Source organism: Strongylocentrotus purpuratus, unplaced genomic scaffold (assembly GCF_000002235.5).
Source record: "Strongylocentrotus purpuratus isolate Spur 01 unplaced genomic scaffold, Spur_5.0 spur5_scaffold_9, whole genome shotgun sequence".
In the NCBI taxonomy this organism is placed as follows: domain Eukaryota; kingdom Metazoa; phylum Echinodermata; class Echinoidea; order Camarodonta; family Strongylocentrotidae; genus Strongylocentrotus; species Strongylocentrotus purpuratus.
This window is the reverse complement of record NW_022145615.1, coordinates 12874340-12899312: the sequence shown is the minus strand read 5'-3', so window position 1 is coordinate 12899312 and position 24973 is coordinate 12874340. Positions and strand designations below refer to the sequence as shown.

The 24973-nt window shown below is 39.3% G+C and overlaps 2 protein-coding genes across 2 annotated transcripts in view; one reads left to right on the top strand and one right to left on the bottom strand.

Moving 5' to 3' along the window:
* Nucleotides 1-9873, bottom strand: part of LOC577701 (ubiquilin-1) — a 29129-nt gene extending 19256 nt beyond the window's left edge. The window contains exons 1-2 of the mRNA XM_777914.5: nt 9715-9873; nt 684-786 (exon numbers count right to left, since the gene is read on the bottom strand). Of these exons, the coding sequence (XP_783007.4) occupies nt 684-786; nt 9715-9831 (220 nt within the window). The 5' untranslated portion in view covers nt 9832-9873. The remainder of the gene's footprint in view (nt 1-683; nt 787-9714) is intronic.
* Nucleotides 9874-20282: 10409 nt separating this feature from the next.
* On the top strand, nt 20283-21991 carry LOC105442923. Its single transcript, XM_030977166.1, has 2 exons — nt 20283-20591; nt 21113-21991. The coding sequence occupies exons 1-2, from the start codon at nt 20390-20392 to the stop codon at nt 21397-21399; spliced, it is 489 nt and encodes a 162-aa protein (XP_030833026.1). The 5' UTR covers nt 20283-20389; the 3' UTR covers nt 21400-21991.
* The last annotated feature ends 2982 nt before the right edge of the window (nt 21992-24973 follow it).

Genomic DNA, 24973 nt, shown 5'->3' with positions numbered 1-24973 from the left:
CACCCCAACTTTGACATTTCAAAGAGGAAAAAAAAAAAATTTAAAAAAAAATTTAAATAAAAAAGGAAAAAAAAACCAACGGACAAAACAAAATAATCGTAATTTTCTCGTAAAACACTATTTTTTTTTTACAAACTAATACCAAATTCATCAATATTCTTATAATTTACCCGAAGTTTAGCTCAAAAAGTGATCGAGGGCAGATTTGGTGTCCGATATATACCCCTACCACAATGTACGGTGTAATGCGAAACTGCATGAAATGGAAAACAAATGGCGACTTTGGATGGATGCTTCGCGGCAGGTCCGTTAAATGGTCCCTTCCTTTACTTTTGCAATGCATTGGCACAAACTTAGATCAAGATCTATTGGCAAATGTTGGTTTAGCAATTTATTTTCGTATTCATGTCAACAATGCAAGATAAAATTGTGGGTAAGATGTGTTGAAATGTCCTGTACCATAGTGGTATAGTTATTGTACCGTTCGTAGTCCCATATGAGCAAATTCGTGCTGGTTTTGACTTGATTGATTTTTTTTTTATACTCTTTTGCCGTAAAGGCCGCACCCCGACTTTTTGATATTTTCTCTTCCAAAAATACTGCGGCCTTTACGCCGACAAATACGGTACATACTATTTGGAATCTTGGAAATCTTGAAACACATTGAAAGTCAGAATACTTACTGTTTTGCTTTAGGGTATCATTATCTTTGAGAATCTTCCCCGCAAAGATGAGGCATAATTGCTCAACTGTGGTACTGAACTTCTTGGAGATTTCATCTTTAAGCTGAAAACAAAAGAGAAGGATATACAAATAAGCAACAGTACAATAAGGTGCAATGATTGTTTTATAAAAATGACCTCGACGATTTGAAATTGATTCTGATTATTTTAATCATTGCATTGATTGACACTGACTTCAGGTTTCCTGACAGTTTAAAACAGCTTTTTGAATAAGTTTACAAGCACTGTTTCATAAATACAAGTCGAATTTTAGGTGTTTTTTCAGGACAATACCTTCCTTTTTCTAATCTTGGCTTATTTTATTTTTTTCAGGGGGGGGGGGGGGTAGTGAAGCGCCTTTTTAGCATGACTTTCTTTCTGACTCTTACTTTTACCTATCTCAGATAACCCTAAGTTTTTGGTTGCTGCTTTATATGTAGTTGATAATGCATGATTAAAATAAAGAGAGAGAGAGAGAGAGAGAGAGAACCACCATCATTTTGCAATGGTTCAGGGTTTGTGTAATGTACATTTGAAACCATTTCTTAGCGTCTCAACCCTAAAAAAAATAGCAAAACTATTTTTGAGGAAAAGCATTATAATGAACTGAATAAAGAATAATAGCTTTATAATTGGATCATACTAATACTGGTACGGGCTAAAGACAATGTGGTATTTGTATAGAGGTATTCCAAAATGACATTCTGATAATCAACATTTGTTCTGGTATCATATGTATATACGCATAATACAACTGATCTTTATGATTTCTTAACGTGACATAGCTTCTATTCCACCTGCAAACAAAAAAGAAAACAAGGTTATTTAATAAAAGGATCATGCGACAAATAATCATTGTGATTCAAATTGATGCAAGGATTTTTTTGAATAAGCAATGCTTTTCACCAGAATCTTCTTTGTAAAAACGACTTTTACAAATCACAGCCATGCAAATCTGCCACTGTGTTGTAAGATCACTTTCAGATTAGGAGAAGTGTATTCTTTAATGAGTATTTTACATTGAAAGGAACGTCTCAACTCAGTAAGCATGGCTGCGATTTGTAAAAGTTGTTTTTAAAAAGAAGATTTGGGTGAATAGCAGTGCTTATTCAAACAAATATTCGCATCAAATTGAATCACAATCATTATTTGTCACTTAATCCCTTTTAATGACCTTGTTTTCTTCCTCGTTTGCAAGGGGAGAAGAAGATATGTCACGTTGAAGACATCATAAAGATCAGTGTTGTATGCGTATATATTATATGCACAGGCCCCGCGGAACGTTTATCAAAGTGGGGGGCTAAAGTATTTACGATCAGGTAGAGGGTAGCGAGCGTAAATTGGTGTGGGGGGGGGGATTCAGGGGTTTTAGGCATTTAATTACGGTCAGAAAAGCACAAATATTTTCATGCCGCATTTGTGTCACTGGCAGGTCAGGAGGGCGTTTTTTATTTTATTTCTTAAGGTAAAATTTACGTTACTATCCTATTTTTTTTTACCGGTTTGGGAGGCTAGGGGGGGGCCGGTAGAATCGGCCCGTGGATCCGCGCCTGTCCAAAATAGCACACACACAAAATCGCCTCGCCGCTACGCGGCTCAGTAAAGAAAGAATGTAAAGGTTGCTCCGAATAATGACGAGGAAATAATGTGCAGAACGGGAAAAAATCGAGATAATGTCATCAGGGGATGAAAGTGAGTAACAGCTATGTAGCTTGTAAATTTGTAAGAGGGAAAACGCTGATTAAAATGATAATAACGAAATAGCAAACAATTCAGGAGTATCATAGGTACCAATTCAATGGATATTTGTATAAAAAAGAGCCCGTCAGTACTAAAAGAGCCCCCGTGAGAAGGCTCACGGGGGCTCTTTTTTTGGGGGGGGGGGGAGGATCCCCCGTGGACAAAAAATTAATTTGAGCATTGGTTATAACAGAAAAGATAATCTTTATTTTACAATTCCACGGGGCTGATTTTTAATTTTGCAATCGCCCCCGTGAGCAACCTGACGGGGGCGATTATGTAGCTCACGGGGGCGATTCGCCCACCGCCCCCGTGTATTTTGAGCGCTGTGTGTAATGGTGTGCATTGATGGCTACTGTGTTGTTTTGGATCTTGTACATGAGGTGGATACCGTAATATCGTGATACCTCCACTTCTCAGCCGCTGTACGTATGTACACACGATTAAATGAAGGATTGTCCTGAAAAAAACGCCTAAAATTTTGACCAAATGAGCTTCAATGTTGACCTTGGACTAATTATTCTGCATCAAGAAGTTATTTTGATCATGTTTACTAGAGTCTATACTTTTTTACCTTTTTTAGTCATTTCATTTTAGTCTTTCTTTACTTTAAAATAAAATGTTCTGGATTTTTTTTTACTAATCTGGCCAGAATCTGTACTAGGCACATTCATGGGGCACTAGAGGGCGCTTCGGTCGCGTACGAAAATCTGAATGGCCTTGCTGCGGTGGGTCGGCAATAATCAGCCCAAAACTTGGATATGTACGGAGCCCCGGAAGTGACATGGAGAAATTTTTTTTTTCTCGTTTTCCTGAGATAAATTCTCGTTTTCCTGAGATAATATTTCGTTTTCCTGAGATAATTCCCGTTTTCCTGAGATAAATTCTCGTTTTCCTGAGATAATTTTTCGTTTTCCTGAGATAAATTCTCGTTTTCCTGAGATAAATTCTCGTTTTCCTGAGATAATTTTTCGTTTTCCTGAGATAGTTCCCGTTTTCCTGAGATAAATTCTCGTTTTCCTGAGATAAATTCTCGTTTTCCTGAGATAAATTCTCGTTTTCCTGAGATAATTCCCGTTTTCCTGAGATAAATTCTCGTTTTCCTGAGATAAATTCTCGTTTTCCTGAGATAATTTTTCGTTTTCCTGAGATAAATTCTCGTTTTCCTGAGATAATTTTTCGTTTTCCTGAGATAAATTCTCGTTTTCCTGAGATAATATTTCGTTTTCCTGAGATAATTCCCGTTTTCCTGAGATAAATTCTCGTTTTCCTGAGATAATTTTTCGTTTTCCTGAGATAAATTCTCGTTTTCCTGAGATAATATTTCGTTTTCCTGAGATAATTCCCGTTTTCCTGAGATAAATTCTCGTTTTCCTGAGATAATATTTCGTTTTCCTGAGATAAATTCTCGTTTTCCTGAGATAAATTCTCGTTTTCCTGAGATAATTTTTCGTTTTCCTGAGATAATTCCCGTTTTCCTGAGATAAATTCTCGTTTTCCTGAGATAAATTCTCGTTTTCCTGAGATAATTTTTCGTTTTCCTGAGATAAATTCTCGTTTTCCTGAGATAATATTTCGTTTTCCTGAGATAATTCCCGTTTTCCTGAGATAAATTCTCGTTTTCCTGAGATAATTTTTCGTTTTCCTGAGATAAATTCTCGTTTTCCTGAGATAATATTTCGTTTTCCTGAGATAATTCCCGTTTTCCTGAGATAAATTCTCGTTTTCCTGAGATAATATTTCGTTTTCCTGAGATAAATTCTCGTTTTCCTGAGATAATATTTCGTTTTCCTGAGATAAATTCTCGTTTTCCTGAGATAATATTTCGTTTTCCTGAGATAAATTCTCGTTTTCCTGAGATAATATTTCGTTTTCCTGAGATAAATTCTCGTTTTCCTGAGATAATATTTCGTTTTCCTGAGATAAATTCTCGTTTTCCTGAGATAATATTTCGTTTTCCTGAGATAAATTCTCGTTTTCCTGAGATAATATTTCGTTTTCCTGATATAAATTCCGTTGTAAAATGAACAGTTTAAAATGAATTGAAAAAATACAATTTTCTTCTAATTTTATAACGTTTTGGCATCTGAATGCCCCCCCCCCCCCTGAGTACGATGTCATATATATTTACTGTAAATTGCGAGCGAGCGAAGAGCGCAATTAACAAATAAAAGACACTAGTCTTACTCGTACAAATTTAGGTACAATACCAATTTGGATGATAAATCTATCTTGATTCAAGAACACTTTATTAACAGACTGCCCGATTACAATAGGGGACAGCCCACGAGGCCGACGGCCGTCAGCCTAGGGTCTAAATCCAGTTTTAGGGGGGTATTCAGCAGGCGCGGATCCAGGATTTCTTAGGGGGGGGGCCCAAATTTGAAATTTTGCGAGCCAAATATTGGTACGTAATGGTGACCAACAGTGACGTAATGCGGGGGGGGGGGGGTCGGTGCAGGGAGGGGCGATTTTCCCCCTCCCTCCTCCGCGAAACGCGGAAGCTTTGACGTTATTAGAGAAAAAAGACGATTTGTTGTACCGTTTTCGAAAATAATTCTCGTCTGAATTTAGTTTTCCCCCTCCCGTGCGAAGCGCGGAATTTTTTACGATTTATTAAATTATTAGAGAAAGAAGACGATTCGTTGTCGAGTTCTCGACTCTTTATCCTCGTCTGAATTTAGGTTCCCCCCTCCCGTGCGAAGCGCGGAAGCTTTTACGATTTATTAAATTATTAGAGAAAGAAGACGATTCGTTGTCGAGTTCTCGACTCTTTATCCTCGTCTGAATTTAGGTTCCCCCCTCCCGTGCGAAGCGCGGAAGCTTTTACGATTTATTAAATTATTAGAGAAAGGAGACGATTCGTTGTCGAGTTCTCGACTCTTAATCCTCGTCTGAATTTAGGTTCCCCCCTCCCATGCGAAGCGCGAAAGCTTTTAAATTTCCTTAAATCATTAGAGAAAGAAGACGATTCGTTGTACCGTTTTCGAAAATAATCCTCGTCTAAATTTAGATTCTCCCCCAACCCCCTCCTCCCGCGCGAAGCGCGGACGCTTTTACGTTTCATTAATTAGAGAAAATAGACGATTCGTTGTACCGTTCTCGAAAATAATCCTCATCGGAATTTAGTTCCCCCTCCATCCCGCGCGAAGCGCGGAAGCTTTTACCTTTCATTAAATCATTAAAGATTCGTATTACCGTTCTCGCCTCTGAATCCTCGTCTGAATTCAGGTTCCCCCCTCCCGCACGAAGCGCGGAAACTTTGACGTTTCATAAGATTATGAGAGAAAGAAGACGATTCGTTGTACCGTTCTCGATTCTTAATCCTTGTCTGAATTCAGTCCCCCCCCCCCCTCCCCTCCTGCGCGAAGCTTTGACGTTTCATTATATTATTAGAGAAAGAAGACGATGCGTTGTATCGTTCTCTATACTCTTAATCCTTGTCTGAATCAGGGGCCGTCTTAGGGCCCCTGGGGGAAGGGGGTCGAGGCGGCGGAGCCGGCCCCGGAAGCTTAGGGGTTTTAGGCGTTTAATTAAGGTCAGATGAGCATTTTTTTGTATACCTTATTATTTTGTGAGACTGGCACGTCACTATTTGGTGTGGGGTCCAGGGGGCGGAGCCCCAAAATATCAAGGGTTTTAGGCATTAAATTACCGTCAGATGAGCATCTAAGGGCCCGCCGTAGGGCCATAGGTGAAATCCAGGGGGCAGAGCCCCTGGAAGCTTAGGGGTTTTAGGCATTAATCACGGTCAGATGAGCATATTTTGATGCCTCATTATTTTTCAACACTGGCAGTTAACTATTCTTTCTTTCTTGCTCTCATTCTATTTTATTTCTCTTTAATATACTTTTTCAAAAAAGTAGGGGGGGGCTCGGGGCTCCCGATCCCCGCCGTACCTCGGGCCCTGACATGTAGGAATCAACTAAAAAGTGAGGAAAAATCTCGGAAATTATGTCATTTCAGCATTATTTGTAATCCACCGTTGTAGAATTAGAAATAAACCACGTTTGAATTTGATTTCCCCCAAGCCCCCCCTATCAGTACGCCAGTATCTCCTCTTTTCCTTTTTTCTTTCCCTTTCCTTCCTTCTCTCTTATTTTTTTGATTGGGGGGGGGGGGGGTCAACAGCCTGGGAGGCAAGGCCCTTTCGCCTTCCCCAATCTCCTTCTTCCCCCTTTTCTTTTCTTCTTCCTCTTCTTTCTTTCCCTTTCTCTCTTCTTTCTCTTTCCCTTCTTTTCCTTTCTTCTCTCTCTCTTTTTTTTTTTTGCGGGGGGGGGGGGGGGAGGGGCCAAGGCCCGCTCGGCCCCCCCCTGGATCCGCGCCTGGTATTCAGTTATTCACATCACCTTGTAGGTCTCAACATTCAATTGTCGAAATTCGATATATTTATGAAGATAATTATCAATTCCAAAAGGGCCTTAAAGGGGAAGGCCACCCTAAGAATATTTATATTTTAATAAAAGGAGACAAATAAGACAAAGTGATTAATAAAAGTTTGAGGAAAATCGGATATGAAATAAGAAAGCTATGAAATGTTCAAGTTTTAAACAAATTAAAATCGATCAAGAAAATCGGGAAATCTGTGATCATATAACAAACGATGTCTGGGGTTTCGAAAGTTATGCAACATGTATTGGTTGGGAATTATCTCAGGAAAACGAAATATTATCTCAGGAAAACGAGAATTTATCTCAGGAAAACGAAATATTATCTCAGGAAAACGAGAATTTATCTCAGGAAAACGAAATATTATCTCAGGAAAACGAGAATTTATCTCAGGAAAACGAAATATTATCTCAGGAAAACGAAATATTATCTCAGGAAAACGAGAATTTATCTCAGGAAAACGAAATATTATCTCAGGAAAACGAAATATTATCTCAGGAAAACGAGAATTTATCTCAGGAAAACGAAATATTATCTCAGGAAAACGAGAATTTATCTCAGGAAAACGAAAAATTATCTCAGGAAAACGAGAATTTATCTCAGGAAAACGGGAATTATCTCAGGAAAACGAAATATTATCTCAGGAAAACGAGAATTTATCTCAGGAAAACGAAAAATTATCTCAGGAAAACGAGAATTTATCTCAGGAAAACGAGAATTTATCTCAGGAAAACGGGAATTATCTCAGGAAAACGAAAAATTATCTCAGGAAAACGAGAATTTATCTCAGGAAAACGGGAATTATCTCAGGAAAACGAAATATTATCTCAGGAAAACGAGAATTTATCTCAGGAAAACGAAAAATTATCTCAGGAAAACGAGAATTTATCTCAGGAAAACGAGAATTTATCTCAGGAAAACGGGAATTATCTCAGGAAAACGAAAAATTATCTCAGGAAAACGAGAATTTATCTCAGGAAAACGAGAATTTATCTCAGGAAAACGAAATATTATCTCAGGAAAACGGGAATTATCTCAGGAAAACGAAATATTATCTCAGGAAAACGAGAATAATCTCAGGAAAACGAAAAATTATCTCAGGAAAACGAGAATTTATCTCAGGAAAACGGGAATTATCTCAGGAAAACGAAATATTATCTCAGGAAAACGAGAATTTATCTCAGGAAAACGAAAAATTATCTCAGGAAAACGAGAATTTATCTCAGGAAAACGAGAATTTATCTCAGGAAAACGGGAATTATCTCAGGAAAACGAAAAATTATCTCAGGAAAACGAGAATTTATCTCAGGAAAACGAGAATTTATCTCAGGAAAACGGGAATTATCTCAGGAAAACGAAAAATTATCTCAGGAAAACGAGAATTTATCTCAGGAAAACGAAAAATTATCTCAGGAAAACGAGAATTTATCTCAGGAAAACGAGAAAAAAAAAAATTCTCCATGTCACTTCCGGGGCTCCGTAGATATGGGAGGTTGGAAGGATATATCTTTTTTATAGTGTTATCCGGTCTTACCCTTAGCCATCCTATGTTTAATCTACGTAGAAATAACATGCGAGTATGATAAAAGAAACATCAGGACCATTACTGAAGTAACTTTTAAAATATTAGCCTAGAAATGACCACCAAACGGAAAAAATTGACATTTTTTCCCGACAAATCTTCATAAAATCTGAGTTATAAACAAGTCACATCTAAGTACACTAATACAGATACGATTTTCTGAAAATTCAGGTATGATTTTTAAAGTTTCTTTCAAGTATATTTCTGCGCATTGCAGCGCCAATATTCTTCACTGCTTCAAAATCACCCTTGAATTTTTTTTTTGTAACGAATTTGATACGAGGTCCGCGAGTGTTCCCCGTTCCTTGCGTGTTGAAAGTTTGGTAATACATAGTTTGCATTGACTCGCGCACGAAAAAATGGTCGAAAACAAAATGTCAAATGAAGAAATAAACAAGCTTTTGTACAATTATAAGAGTTCTACCGAGGTTTCTTTGTCGATTTAATTTATTATATAGTCTCAATTAGAATTCAGAATTATCTCACTGAAAAGTTAAGAAACCGACGATGTTCTCGATCGTAGTTATTTTCATTTTGCCAGCAGCCGATCTAGCGATGTTTGGGCAAAAAGCTAGGCCGCTGCCTTCCCACCACGAACCTTTCCGAGTCCCACTAAAATGGCGCGCTGCGGAGCTCCGAAGCTGCGTTGGTATCGCTGCAAACTCTCAGCCGGCTAGCTCCCCACGACGGACCATTCGCGGTATGGCGAGAGTGTGTGTGTGTGAGGTATGATTTTGGATTCGAGAACGCACGTAACGCAACCGTGCGCGTCATTTTCAGCTGTCGAATGTGTAAGACCAATTTTACATGTACGATTTTTAGTACAGATACTTGGTCAGTCTTCTTCTTAAATCTTTGGTTTTACAACATTTAAAAATGTAATTTCTCCAAATCTGCTCCTGACTCGGTTCAGACTAATTTGTCTGATGTGTTTTCAAGTCAATTTTTTGAATATATTTTTTTGCATGAATTTGCCTATCTGTACAATTACCTGAGATTTTTCTGAATGTGGAAAATTATGGATAAAAATTCACATTCCCAAAAACATTTCAATATGCGAGAAGATTGGTCAACTCATCATCATCGCGTCGTTCAAATCAAAATACACGTACAGTCACTCCCATTCGCAGTCTTGGCTCACACTCTGCACAGCCACTGCAATGCCAATCAATACACTGCAACTTGTGTAACGCAGCTGGATCAAATGATCATGATTAAGCAAAAGCTTAAACTTCCCATTGCCATGGTAAATATTCAATCATTTTGCTCATGTATAATTACCTCTTTGATCGTAGAATCAGGATTTATCTCTATGGTTTCTTTGTCTTTAGGTGTCTTCACAACGACGCTGATGAGATCTTTTGTAGAGGTTCCCGAAGATTCCGTGGGCTCCGCCATGTTTCCAGATATGCGTTTTAATAACCTGACCTCTCGTGACCTAGGCTGGTAAGGCTATGGAAAGCAACTTGTGGCTCTTCGATCTTGGATTCTTTTCCTCCTAAATACTCCGAAGAAGAGTTTTGACTATTATTTATTCACTCTCTTTATGCCTCTCTCTTTCTCTTTATTACTTATCTGTTTATCTATATTTCATTTATTTAATAAGTTATTTAATCAATTGTTTATTTATTAATTTATTTATTTCTTTATCAATTTCTTTATCTTTCTCTAGACCCTATGTATTAATCAATTTCTTTCTTTCTTTTTCTTTCTTTAGTGATATGAGAATACTGATTACTTTATGAAGGAATAATACACGTGGGCAGAGAAGACTATGATGTCGTCACTTCTCAACTTTATTTGTCGGATAAAATTGCGCTCATCGGCATTGACTTTTAGAATAATACTTTGTATATATGCCAAAGGACACCCAACCATGATAACACACTGCTCCAGAGGAAATCAGAAAATATAGAGAATTAGTAGACTGATGAAAGCTTTAAATCAAATCGTACAAAAAAAATAGAAAGTTGTGAATTTTTAGCAGTTTTAAGTACTATAGTTGGCCCAGGATATCTTCAAATCCATTTAATGGGCTGAGTTAAGAATGTCTCTGTGATCAGTAGTGGCGGGCAACTTAATTTGTTCCAACACACAAAATAATTTTAATTTTTTTTTTTTTTTAAAAGCCCTGATCGGGTCTAGTCGATTGGGGGGGGGGGGGGGGCTGAAATAGCTGAAATGTGAAATGCCGACTAAAATTTCGCAAAGTGGGGGGGGGGGGTAAAATAGATATATCTATACAAAAAAAGCCAGCCCCCCCCCCCCCCCCCCCCCCCCCTGTGGATCCGCGCCGGTGTAACCGCGTAGAATGTTTTTTTTTTTTGTTTTGTAATATTCTTTATTGTATTCACTCAATAAATAATATTAATTCATACAAATTGTAATATATAACATATTGGAACCAATTACAGAGTACAAAATACAGTAATCTCAATTATATTGAATGAATTAATATTGTTATAACCCCCCCCCCCCTATTATGTAACCCGCACCGATCTTCCGACTATTAGAGATCGATCGAGAGCGGACGATCGGTGCAGATTTTATCCGCGCAGAATGTCCGTGTCGGACATTCCGTGCGCGCCTCAAATGTCTGACGGACAATCCGTGCGGAAGAGGTCTCGCACCAATAGTCCGCCTGCCGCACCGAATGTCCGTACTCTAGTCCACACATTACATAGTCAATATAGTGGAGGCTGTTAGGGCTAAATAGGGGTTGTTTGGTGCAGATTATTCTAAAAGCATCAAATTTGGCCCAGAGGTAGATTATACCATACTTTTACGATTTCTTCCGGACGCCAAGAAGGGCACCCTCTGGGTATGCCATATTGGGCAAATCCAAAATGGCCGCCATCTGAGTTAAAGGTCAAGCGTAGTTCCAAAAGGAAAAGCGCTTGTATGATAATAGTTTATATATTTATGGGGTTTTGGGGGTCAGAGAAACTGATTTTGATGTTCCTTCATCGATTTGAGGTCTCCTAGGGTCTGCCATACTGGTCATATTGGTCAAATCCAAAATGGCCGCCATCTGATAGTTACAGGTCAAGTGTAGTTACGAAAGAAAATGGGCTAGTATGATAAAAGTTTATATATTTATGGGGTTTTCGGAGTCAGAGAATCTGATTATGATATTCTTTCATCGATTTGAGATCTTCTCGGGTCATACTGGTAATATTGGTCAAATCCAAAATGGCCGCCATCTGATAGTTACAGATCATAGTAGTTCCAAAAGGAAAAGAGCTAAAATGATTTTAAAAAAAATTAAAAAAATTATATAGTAAGGGGGTTTTCTGGGTCAGAGAATCTGATTATGATGTTGCTTGTATCAATTGCAGGTCTCCTTGGGGCTGTCATGCATATTGGCCAAATAAAAAATGGCCGCCATCCGAGTTAAAGGTCAAGAGTAGTTTCAAAAGGAAAAGGACCAGTATGATAAAAGTTGATGAATTCATGGAGTTTCCGGGGTCCGATAATCTGATTATGATGTTTTTTATCAATTTTATTTCACCATCCTGTCCTAAGGCTACAATAAAGTCCATTTCCTTGTTGAAGAAGATGAGGGAAGATGCGCCAAATTCACACTTGAGTGGGTTTAAATCTTGGCCTGCGCCCATAATGTTTCATCAGTATGCAAACTTTCCTCTGTGAAATGCATAATAAATTCGTTTTCAAGGATTGGCAAGGAAAATAGATAAACAGTAGAAACAGACCATGAATAAAGAAATAAACAGCTTGTTCGATTTGTTTTGAAGCATTATCTTTAAAAACCCGGACAGCTTTATCTTTATTGTCCTTAAAAAATAACGTCTATAATCACTCTCAGATGGAAGATAATACCAATACGAATTGCATTATGCAACGTCTAGACATAAAGGTGAAATCTCAACTTTATTTTTCTTATTCTTCTTTTAAATTTCGAAGCGTTGAATGGGATCTTAATCCTGTTTTTTCTACATACATCAATGCCCCCATTTAAGCATACTTTGAATCTGGTCACGCTTCGAAAAGTTCGTGGCCTAGCATTTTGCTTCTGTTGATGATCAAATAAAGAAATCACCCTTTATAGATCAGGGAGAGTGTGAACAAAGCACGAAGTAGGAGCAGTGCAATTTAAATATCAAAGGATGGATTAGAGTTTATTTCTAAAATGAAATAAAACTGAAAGGGCTATTTTATTTTCAAGAGTTTTTCCACTTCATTTAAGAATAACCTCTCCTCATATCTTAGAGACACTTTCTCTTGAAAGTCAAATTAACTCGAGAGCATCCTGGGGCTCCGCCCCGGAACCCCCGGTGGGGGCTCTCCCAGGCCCTAAAGCTGTGCCATATTGTACGGATGCATTAGAAAGCATAGTTCTCCTATGCAAACTTCCTCTGTGAAATGCATAATAAATTCGTTTTCGATGGTTGGCAATGAAAATAGATAAACAGTAGAAACAAACCATGAATAACGAAATAAATAGCTTGTTCGATTTGTTTTGAAGCATTATCTTTAAAAACCCAGACAGCTTTATCTTTATTATCCTTAAAAAATAACGTCTATAATCACTCTGAGATGGAATAATAACAATACGAATTGCATTATGCAACGTCTAGACATAAAGGTCGAGTCCCTGGGGACTTGGATCACGATAATGCCGATAATACTTTTCCGATGACCAGATTTCAAGTAAAGTTTACTATAAAGAACCAATTCCGACATTCAGAAATGATTTTCGCTGACTGATGTGTCAGATGTGATCATTCACAAAGGAAAGGCCAGCACACACAAAAAATTAAAGTTTCTCTCTCAGCTCTCTTTATGCTCATGTGACCTTTGTAAAAGTTCGTTCCCGATTTTGGCGCATATGCGGAGTGTGCAATTACGAACTCGCTTATGGATAAAAGAACATCATAATCAGATTATCAGACCCCGGAAACCCAATGAATTCATCAACTTTTATCATACTAGCCCATTTCCTTTCATAACTATACTTGACCTGTAACTCAGATGGCGGCCATTTTGGATTTGACCAATATGACCAGTAAGGCAGCCCCAAGGAGACCTCAAATCAATGAAAGAACATCAAAATCAAATTCTCTGACCCCCAAAACCCTATAAATATATAAACTATAATCATACAAGCGCTTTTCCTTTTGGAACTACGCTTGACCTTTAACTCAGATGGCGGCCATTTTGGATTTGCCCAATACACCAGTTTACAGTTGTATCAGTGCGCATGAGCAGACAGAGGTCAGAGGTTATTGGCCCCAAAATTGGGGCCAATAACCTCTGACCTCTGGTATTTATGCGTAAAATAAGATTGCGCCCATGCAAATGATGATATGCGCGCACAACGCAGCGCGCAGGCAGTGATATCATCATAATTTGCATGGGCGCAATCTTAATTTACGCATAAATACATGACCTCTAGGTCATTGGCTTTGTTTAAAATGGCGCACACAACTGTAAACTGGTGTATATGGCAGTCCCAGAGAGCGCCCTTCTTGGCGTCTGACAGAAATCGTAATAGTATGGTATAATCTACCTCTGGGGCAAATTTTGTGCTTTTAGAAGAATCTGCACCAAAATATCCCTAACAGCCCCCACTAATACAAGTATAATTATACTTAATGAATGAAACGACTGCAAAACCCATATTCAGCTTTGCCAGCTGGCTAGGGACCACACTACAGGTCTTCCCGGCGCGGGTCCATGGTGGAGGGTGGGGGGGGGGGGGGGGGGGGGCGGGACGAGAGGTTCTTGACCCCAAACCGCCAACAAAAATAAAGAGAGAGAGAGAGATAGAGAGAGAGTCAGATAGAGAGAGAAGGTAAAGCGGAGAGTAAGGGAAAGGAAGAAGAGGAAGAAGAAAAGAAAAGGGGGAAAAGAAGGAGATAAAGAGAAAGAAAGAAAAGAAGGGGGATATCAGATGCAGTTTTCCCGCCAACAAGTTGGGGATCGGGGGGGGGGGGCAAATGGCCCTTGACCCCCCCCCCCCCCCTTCTACAGCAAACTTAAAAGAGAGAGAAAGGAAGAGAAGGGAAAGGGGGGAAAAAAGTACGGGAGATCAATTGTGATTTTTCCCACCAACGCGGTGTGGATCGGGGGCGAAAGGCCTTCGCCTGCCCTCCCCCGGCAAACAAAAGAGAGAGAGAGAGAGAGAGAGAGAGAGAAGGAAGGAAAAGAAGGGAAAGGGAAAGAAGAGAGAAGAGGAAAGGAAGAAGAAAAAAGGGAGGAAAGAAGGAGATCGGGGGCCGAAAGGGCCTTGCCGCCCATGCTGTTGCCTCACCCCCCCCCCCGCAAAACAAGAGAGAAGGAAGGAAAGTGTAAGAAACAAAAGAAGAAAAGAAAAGAAGGGATATCAGTTGCAATTTTCTGCAAACAAGATGTGGATCGCGGAGAAAGGCCTTTGTCTCAGCCCCCCTCCCCGACCACCCCACCACCTCCCCGCCAAAAAAAGAGAGAAAGAAGGGAAAGGGAAAGAGGAGAGCTAAAACGGAACACAAAAGAGGAAGAAGAAAGAAAAGGGTGAAAAGAAGCAGAGATCAGTTGCGATTAATCCCACCAAAATCGTGTGGATCGGGGGAGGGGGCGAAAGGCCCCTGCCTCCCTCAGCAAACTTAAATGTGAGAGAGAGAGAGAAGTAAGGGAAGGGAAAGGGGGAAAAAGAGGAAGAAGAAAGGTAGGGGAGATCAGTTGCAATTTGTCCCGATTTGTACCCCCCCCCCCCTCCTTAGCAAAGAGAGAGAGAGAAGGAAGGAAAAGAAGGGAAAGGGAAAGAAGAGAAAAGGAGATTGGGGGCCGGAAGGGCCTTGCCGCCCATGCTGTTGCCCCCCCCCCCCCCCCGCGCACAACAAGAGAGAAGGAAGGAAAGGGTAAGAAACAAAAGAGGAAAAGAAAAGAAGGAATATCAGTTGCAATTTTTCTGCAAACAAGATGTGGATCGCGGAGAAAGGCCTTTGCCTCTGCCCCCTCCCCGACCACCCCACCCCCATCCCGCAAAAAAAAAAAAGAGAGAAAGAAGGGAAAGGAAAATAGGAGAGCTAAAATGGAACACAAAAGAGGAAGAAGAAAAGAAAAGGGTGAAAAGAAGCAGAGATCAGTTGCGATTGATCCCACCAAAATCGCGTGGATCGGGGGAGGGGGCGAAGGGCCCCTGCCACCCTCAGCAAACTTAAATGAGAGAGAGAGAGAGAGAGAGAGAGAGAGAGAGAGAGAGAGAGAGAGAGAGAGAGAGAGAGAGTAAGGGAAGTGAAAGGGAAAGAGGAGAGAAAGGGACAGAAAACAAAGAGGAAGAAAAGAAAAGGAAATAGGGAAGATCAGTTGCGATTTTCATTGGTTCTTCTATCATCATTTTACAATTATCATTGTACAAATGTATTTATATATTCATTTATTTATTCCTGTTTGATAACAAAAATATGAATATAAACTCATAAACTCATAACAGCAACAAAATTAAATGTAGGAGGAAACTATCTTGCTGGGAGCAAGAAGCGCAAAAATGATCATGCATTTGCATGTACATGTAAGTGTATCATTAATATAATTCATATTGTTTAATTACATCTTGTGAAATAGTATGCATTCAAGCTTTGGGGAATTTTTGTTGGTGTATTTGTATGAAAGAAAGCGTTTGGAGCTTATAATGCACATGTTGCAATTTCAGGTGTAACTTAGTGTTCAAATATGGAACACGCACGGCCAGGCACTAGTGGAGGAAATCTTAATGTTAATCAGGTATATGACTAAATTACTTGTCTGTTGCCTTACGAAAAAGTTTATATTTAGTCAGGCCTGAATTGAGTCGCAAAACGATTATTATGTTAAAAGGAAAAAAACATATTTGATGACATTCGAAATTCCCCAATAACCAATACGATTGGAGAGCAAGTACTCGTTTTTGTTTTTCTTCAAAACTTACTCAACTATAGATAGCTGGCCCGGATACCTGAGCCTCTCACAAAACGCAAGTATAGGCCTGATGTGTCGTCAGTGGCGTCGCTAGTCCTTTTTCAGTGGGGGGGGGGGGGGGGGGTATAGAGGCCAGCGGTTCCCGACAAAACAAGCCACCAATTAATTACCGACAAAATAAATGTTCCAATATCTACAAATTTAACCCTATAACCCGGGGCCAAAGGCTAAATTGTTATGCGCAAATGGTCATTTTCGTCGACGACATAAATATACAAATTATTTCGTCAACTTAGTAAGCATCATAGCTATATATTTTAATGCAGGCGCGTAGCTAGGATCTTATAAGGGAGGGGCGGTATTGAGCAAGCGAATCACTTAAAGAGCGCGCAAAGCGCTCCCTATAGGTGAGGGAGGGGATGGGTGAAAGGCATCCCGCACGAAGCGCAGTAGCTTAGACGTTCCATTAATTTATTATGAAAAGAAGACGATTTGTTGTACCGTTCTCGACTCTTAATCCTTGTCTGAATTCAGTTTCCCCATCCCACACGAAGCGCGGAGGCTTAGACGTTTCATTAAATTATTATAGAAAGAAGACGATTTGTTGTATACCGTTCTGTACTCTTAACCCTAATTGTCTGAATTCAGTTTTTTTCCCTCTAACGCGAAGCGCGGGAGCTTCGACGTTTCATTAAATTATTAGAAAAAGAAGACGATTCATTGAACCGACTCTTAATCATTGTCTGAATTTTCAAAAATGTTTCTTTGTCCGATAAAAAGTCACACTTCTAAGGGAAAAAAAAATTGCTGGCCGACCGACATAAAAATACCACCGACTTCAACCCCACCCCCCCCCCCCCCCTTTACCGACGCCCCTGAATGTAGAGTGGCCTGAGCGGGTAGGCACAGGGCGTGGTTCTAAACTTACAGAGACATTTCGATGAAGACACCCTTATTTCATGATTGCGTGTGTTGAACTGCCATGGGCTTTACAACTTTAAACCTCCAGGGTTTATTTTATTTGCATATATAGGGATTTACATGATCATTTAATATAAAAAGAAATAATGAATATTCAAATATCATAGGTAGCAAATAAAGGATGACTAACAGAGAATGAAAACAAACAGATAGGAGAGGATGATCAAGCATAATGATGTGCACCAATCTATAAATGTGAAATACTAAGTAGCCTGTTCACACTACAGCTCTACAATAACAAGGCATTTGTAGCCTTACTTTAAGCAGTTGAAGAAATTAATAAAAGTAGGCCTACTTGAAGAAATCGTTGAATTATAAGATTATTATAAGATATTCAGTTTATTTTATTAAGTATGACAAAACACACATTTAACACCTTTGGAAAAAATAATACCCCAGGAACGTGAAAAACAAAACTTTTATTGTCACACATGCCTATAATCGGACATATTTAAAAACTGAAATGTGGCACCACCCACAAATATAATTCTGAGATCCTTCTTTGTCTATAATTTGCACCTGAAAATAAATTCTTTGTTCCTCGTCTATGTCATCGCGGCGAAAAAAATTCAGACTTTTCTTCTTTTCATGCATCCTCAGACAAATGTGCCAAATAAGTTTTGTCTTCTTGTGTTCCTGGAAACAAAGTTTGGGCAATAGTTTTCAAGTTCAGTTTATCTTTACGAGATTTATATATGTGTAATAATAAGCTTTGGTTGAGCTTTCTTTGGGTCATTGTACTTATCAGAGAAGTTTTTATCCGTTTCAAGACAGAGAATGTTCTCTCGCAAGTTGCCGTTGTAACCGGGATTGTAAGGTAAATGAGAAGAAGGATGTGCACCTCTGAGAATGATCTCTTATAGATTGGACTGTTGTTGAAAATCTCACAGATTGTTTTAATGTATATTTGATAGGTTTACTCTCATCGTCACACACGTCTTGGAGGCTTGTTAGCTGCCGATTTAATGCTACAAAGTCAATATCTCCGGCATACACTTCCCTCAACTCATCAGCACGAACAAAATATTGGGGAGGGGGCTCATGATAACCGAGCCCGGCCGAAATATTTTTTTTGGGGGGTGGCTCAATGATATCCGGGCCCCTCAAAAATATCGGGGGGGGGGGCTCCGTGATGTTATCCGAGCCCCACACAAATATCGGGGGCTCCGTGATTTTATCCGAGCCCCACCAAAAAAACTTGAGGGGGAGGGGCTTATGATATCTGAGCCCCACCAACATATGGGGGGGGGGGGGGGCTCAATGATATCAGAGTCCCTCCACAATATTTGGGTTTTTTTTGTTTTTTTTGTTGGGGGTGCTGTGCCCCCCAATCCCCCTCCCCCCGGTTCCTAAACCTAATTACAGTTCAATGAAGTCTACTATTTGAAACTTAAAGGGATTGGGTAACTTTGTCTTAGGTTCTGAAACAAAACATCCTGGAATGATAGTTAGGGCTAGTTCTGATCGGAAAACGACCCAAATATCGGAGTATGGCTAGCTGCCCCAGGGCCTTGTCCTATATACGGATCAGAGAAAAAATACTTTAAACATTTCGGGGGTTACTTTTATGACTTTATGACTAATTCACCCCGAGCCCCCGTGTATTTTTCCTCCTGATACAGATAAGTGAGTGCCCTGATTGGTCTTCTTCTAACTCGTGTTTTTAGCCCTTCTTTCTTTACTTTTTCCTTTCCTTTCTTTTTTCTTTCCTTTCCTTTCTTATTTTTTCAAAGAGGGGGGGTGCGGGTCCATCGCCCCCCGTATATCCGCGCCTGAGTGACGCCCACACAAACTAACCTTATTTATTACCGAACAAAAAAATGAAGAAAGAGCCCCTCGACACCCCCCCCCCCCCCCCCCCCCCCACCAATATAAACTTTAAAAGTGTTTTTTTGTATGCGTTTGCTGGAGAATGACATATATCACAATTTACAGTCAGGCAAGAAATGTGCTTATTTACTATTTAGAGGCCGACATGTCAGGTCCCGCGGAACAGCGGGCTTGGGGGCTCAAGCCCCCCCCCCCCTCCCACCCCACACTTTTGAAAAAGTATATTAAAGAGAATTAAATAGAAAGAAATAGAAAAGAAAGTATGCTCATGTAAACGTAATTAAATACCCATACCCCTCAGCTAATTCCGGGGGCTCTGCCCCCTGGACCCCATCTTGGGCCCTAAGGCTGGCCCTGGATGCTAATGTGACCTTAATTGTAATGCCTAAAACCCCTGCGCTTTCGGCGGCTCCGCCCTTGGAGCATACGCCAATTAGTGACCTGCCAGTGTCATGAATATGGTATTAAAATATTCTCATCTGACCGTAAGTACGAAGCCACGTACAATCGATTACAACAGTAATTGTGGGCCGATATCACGAGTATGCCTTCATAGAATAAAGGTTTTAAAGAAGATATTCACTTCTACTTTCGAAAGGACTGACCCGTTTGCTTAAAAAAAATGTAGATAGAAAAAATGCCAACCACATGATGAGTCTAAATACAATGATTTGCCGAGTTTCTTCCTTTTATCAAATATACACGTAAAACAATGGGGGGACAGACTGCGCGGATAGCAATACGCACGGATCGTCCCTCGGACGATCCGTGCTAGTCACGGACGATCCGTGCGAGCAGAAAACCCGCATATTATGTCCGACGGACAAACGAAACTGGTAGGACAAACGGCGCTGTCACACCGGCTGGTGACTGTTTGATCAAAGGAGCCCTAAATTATGTTATCAAAAGAGCGAGCTGTGCAGGTAATTTCTGTTTTTGTTACAATAAAGGATTTTAAAAAATTATTAAAAAAGAAAAAAGAGCGAGCTGTGCTCTATTAATAGATTGTAGGTAAGGCCTAGACTATACTAATTTGGCCTATACTAATTTGATCCCGGGTTTGATCGGAGAGAGTCGGCTGAACACGTCCGGTGTAACACGGTTGACACGGAACAAGGCCAGGGTCTATTATCGATTGTGCCCTTTGGCGTTCCATATATCCTAAGCAACTCGTCATCATATCATTCGACGTAAAGAAATTGTTACTAGAATATTCTCAAGCAAACTTTAGCTTTTTGATGTTGACATGTCGAGATCAAAGAAACTGTTAAGCAGACCTGAACTTCCAAGTCTTGATGAAATCATCAAAGACTTGGATTCGGCGCCGAGTGATGATGTTGCGTTTACATTCTTGCAGAATTACACAAGTGGTAGCGGAACCGGAGCTGAACTTCCCACGGGGAGCAAACAGATGATGGATGCCGTGTCGAGATCGAGAGCTTCAACAGGTCAGTGTTTGCGCCAGCATAATATAATTATAAACGATGCACCTGAACTTGAAGGAGTAGCCATAGGGTCTAAGATGTCCAAGCCCTTTTTGCTTATTTGCCATATACAACCTGTGGTTTGACTTTGACTCCTAGTCTCCTAGGCACTCTGTGACAATTAGTTATATTTTTTGGTGTCATTCAGCCCCCCCCCCCCCCCACTCCAAAAAATTGCCAGGCTGTATTCGTATCTATATTTGTAGTTAAATCTTGTTTAGAAATTGGTCTTTCACCCAGCTTGTTATCGTTGTTTTAAGAAAAAAATATATAAATAAGGACAATAGAAATAGAATAGATATTCTGCTACCAAAAAAAAAATACTCACTTGGATATAGACCCTACATGTATCTTTCTTATTTGTAGACCCTAGATCTACATCTAGGGTAGGGATATCGGTAAAGAGGCGGCATTGCATTTGCAGTCGTGACCTTTATGTAATGAGATGTTTTTGTGTTGTTTCCTTTTTTTGACCGACTTCACAGGTGAATCAGCAAGAATCTCGGTGGATACGTCAAAATCCTTTGAGTCGGCAGCCAAGAGACCCCGGCAAGAAACCAGCAAGCAGAAATCTGAAGAGCATCATGGACAGAGCCAGGAGGAAAGTGAGATCCAAGACTGCTACCAGAAGGTTCTCGGGTTCTTGGAGATGAACTCGTACCTCAGAGACTCACAGGATAAGATGACACAGCAGTGCACAGACTTACAAGAATTAGGGCAGTCGGTAAAAGATCAGATTGACTCCCTCAGAACTCGACTCCATCCCTCGTAGTACCCACTAATCCGTCAACACAGACCCTTGTCATTCCTAATGCAGGGTACTTTGACTGATATTTTCGAGTACTGCAGCTGTTCTTAGAACATATAATTGTCAAGCTGATCCCTTTGCCGTCATTATGTTAAGAGTGCCAAAATAAAGCCTGCGGTCAGGAACTTGTACAGTGGAAACCCGTTATAATGAGTACATTGGAACCATGAAAATGACTTTGTTTCATGAGGTATCTTGTTATATCAGGTTGAAGAAAGAAACCATACAAAGAGCTGGCACCTTTAAAGCGGGACTGCACTACTTGTATCTACTTGGCCCTCTATATATCCAACAATGTCTAAGCGGTACCCGTTGGTCTCCCATGATCCCTTTTTATCTTATGTTAATTGAGAGCTTATTTGATGAGATAATCACCTGCCAGTGACCATGCAGGGAGGTCTAATCCCTCCTGGCCAAACAAGTGCAGATAGGTTTTAAAATTGTCATGTTATATCAGGTATCTTATTATATCAGTGCCCTGTTTCATAGAACTTGTTCATCAAATATCAATAACAAATGCTTAATTTCTAAGAAAAATTGCCATCAGCCAACCAAATGCCCCGATCCCAGTAGCTTATTACTGTTATTGTAAATTATTGATAACAAGTTTTATGAAACAGCCATACAGGGCCCAAAGCGCTTCCACTGTACCTACCAAACTGTGATGGAACACACATCCTACATATATATGTTCAGTATAGAAAGCTCAATGTGGATACAAGGTAATCCATCGTTATCTGGGTTTATTGTAAGGTTCTAGACCAGGGGGGGGGGGGTCTTTCACAAGGCCTAAGATCGACTGTAAGTTGGACTTTACTATGGCGGGCTGTTCATGTTTGCTCTCACCATTATGATCTTTAGATATATTTTTTTCCTTCAATAATAAATTGTCAAAAAATATAGATTTGTGACCATGATTTTTACGTCCCCTGATAGACCAATGCCAGTAAATGGTGAGAGCAAACAGTGGCATGAATGGCCAGCTATAGTTGAGTCTTAATTAAAGTCGATCTTAAATCCTAATCTTTGTGAAACACCCTCCTGTAATTGCAAGTGGCAATTTGTAGGATGTAATGCTACTAAAGTTTGTGCAATGATGTGTTTTCCCATAGTGGAAGATGATGATCATTGATCAACAACCTCCAAAATTGCCATGGCAAAATTAAGAATAGAAATCATTTTCCATGTAATGATTTAAATAACATTCAAGTGGAATTGCAGTGCACGACGGAGATCTCTTGTTGCATGCACTGATCTGTGTTTATAGGTATTACAAATAGATCAAAGGTAACATTCAAAATGCTTATCTCATTTTATTTTGAAAGAGTTGTATTGATTACCTTGACTTCCATTTTTGTCATCACATAAATGAATATTTGTTTTTTAATTGATGATTTTTTTTCTTCTCATGACAGTCACTTATCTATAGAAAAATATCCATTATACTACATGGACAGGTTTTTTTGTAATGCTTTTTTTCCATTTGAATTATTCCGACTGCAAATGTCATGGTTACACAACAAAAATGGACACAGGAAACAGTTTTTGCCTTGAATTGGTAGATTTATGTTTTTATGGAGATGCATTTCACATGAGGGAGGGGCTTTTAAAGGAAAATCCAACCTTACTGGACAACTGCTCTCAAAGAAAGCTGAACAATCACAGAAGCAGACTGGTGAAAGTTATTATGAAAATCGGACAAAAAATAAGAGAGTTTGAAAGTTGTAATCACTGTACGTATGTGCGCTTCAATTTGGTTGAACCAGTAATGCCACTATGAGTCAGTGCTAGACAACTTTCCCATTTGTTTCAACACAATGACCAAAATGTCACTTCAAAATGAATGACCCAAGATGTTCATAATTGGTTAAACTCACATTCACTTAAATTAAGTCTTGCCAAATGCGAATTATAATGTATGGTTCTAAGACTCAGTTAGAGAAGATTTCCATCACTTCAATTACTCTTGCTGGACATGAAATTCCCCTATCTAATGTATGTCGCAACCTTGGTGTATTTCTCGACTCAAACATGACAATATCTACACAAATTCAATATGTCTCAAAATCAGTACGTTATCAGTTACGCAATTTGGGTTTTATTCGTAAATATCTTAACCGTAGTGCCACTGAGAAAATTACTCATGCTTTAATTTCTTCTCGCTTGGATTTTGGGAATGGCCTTTTGTTTAGTTCGCCTCACAACCTACTCGCAAAATTACAAAGATTACAGAATGCTGCTGCTCGTGTCGTCACCCTGTCCAACAAGTACAGTCACATCACACCAGTCCTTAAATCACTCCATTGGTTGCCCGTAGAAAAATGTGTTGTTTTCAAGATTATTTTGCTATTATTTCACTGTATACATGGCTCTGCTCTGCAGTACAACATCGGCTTGATTAAGCATTACTTTCCTTCTAGACAGCTACATTCTCAAAACTCTGGCTTACTTGTTACTCCTAGGGTTAAAACAAAGTGGGGGGAGCGAACCTTCGCTCATGCTGGACCTTCATTATGGAATACTCTCCCTCAATGGATTAAGAATAGCAGTTCTGCTGAAGTGTTAAAATCAATCTTAAGAAATATCTGTTTAATTTAGCTTATAATTGATTACCATAACCTTTCATGTCTGTACCTTTCCTATCGCACTTTGTATAAATGTATCATGTATGTATTTCATCTTTTGCACAAGCTGCGCCTTGAGCATTTGACTATCAAGTGGATTTGGCGCCTTATAAATCATATGTATTATTATTGTTATGGGACTCTTTTCTTTTTAAGAGGAGCTATCCATGATATATTTGAGTGTAATATTGCCTCAAGGGAGAAAGCACCAAGGAGGAAAAGAAATTAATGATATTTTTGTACATGACAAACGGAAGAGTTCTCCCCACTATGTTTGAACCCACTGATCAAATTGCCAAATTGAGATTCGTATAGATTTAATGATATCATATTTCAAACATTAACTCTCTTACTATTGGTCCAATATATTTCAACCTTTCACCAGTCTATTTCTCCTTTATTTCAAAACCAAAAAATGGGGAAAGCCTTGTTATGAATGAGGAAAGATATGTTTTTAATTTTTAGTAATTTAAGAAACAATCTTCAGTATGTTGAATTTCATTTATATCTTGCTGCCAGGGTCTTTTATTTTGTAAAACAGTGTTTGAACAACCGAAAAGGCCACAGTAAGGAAGAACACATACCGGTACACCTATTGCTGAAAAAAAAATATAGATTGATTTTGACATAACGTCACAACCGTGCATGCATTAATAAAGATAACAAAACATTGATGAACATTGACCTGGATAATCGCTTCCTCATTGTAAGTACTTTAGATCAAAGTTTGAGAGAAGTGTGAAAAAAATCAGAAAACCCCTATGAAATTGTGTATTACATTGCAAGAGTCCTGATCACTGATTTGGTAAAAGTGGGGTTTTCTTGGTTCATTTTATTAGTCAAAGACCAAGTGGAATTAGTTGATAGTTTTCTTTTATTATCTTGGAAGTTTTGTTTAAGACTATCGGTTGAAG

Bases quoted from the DNA above. Each gene is read 5' to 3' on its own strand.
- LOC105442923 (XM_030977166.1), top strand. From the start codon at position 20,390: ATGTCGAGATCAAAGAAACTGTTAAGCAGACCTGAACTTCCAAGTCTT. The intron at 20,592-21,112 runs GTCAGTGTTTGC...CCGACTTCACAG, and splicing joins GAGATCGAGAGCTTCAACAG to GTGAATCAGCAAGAATCTCG.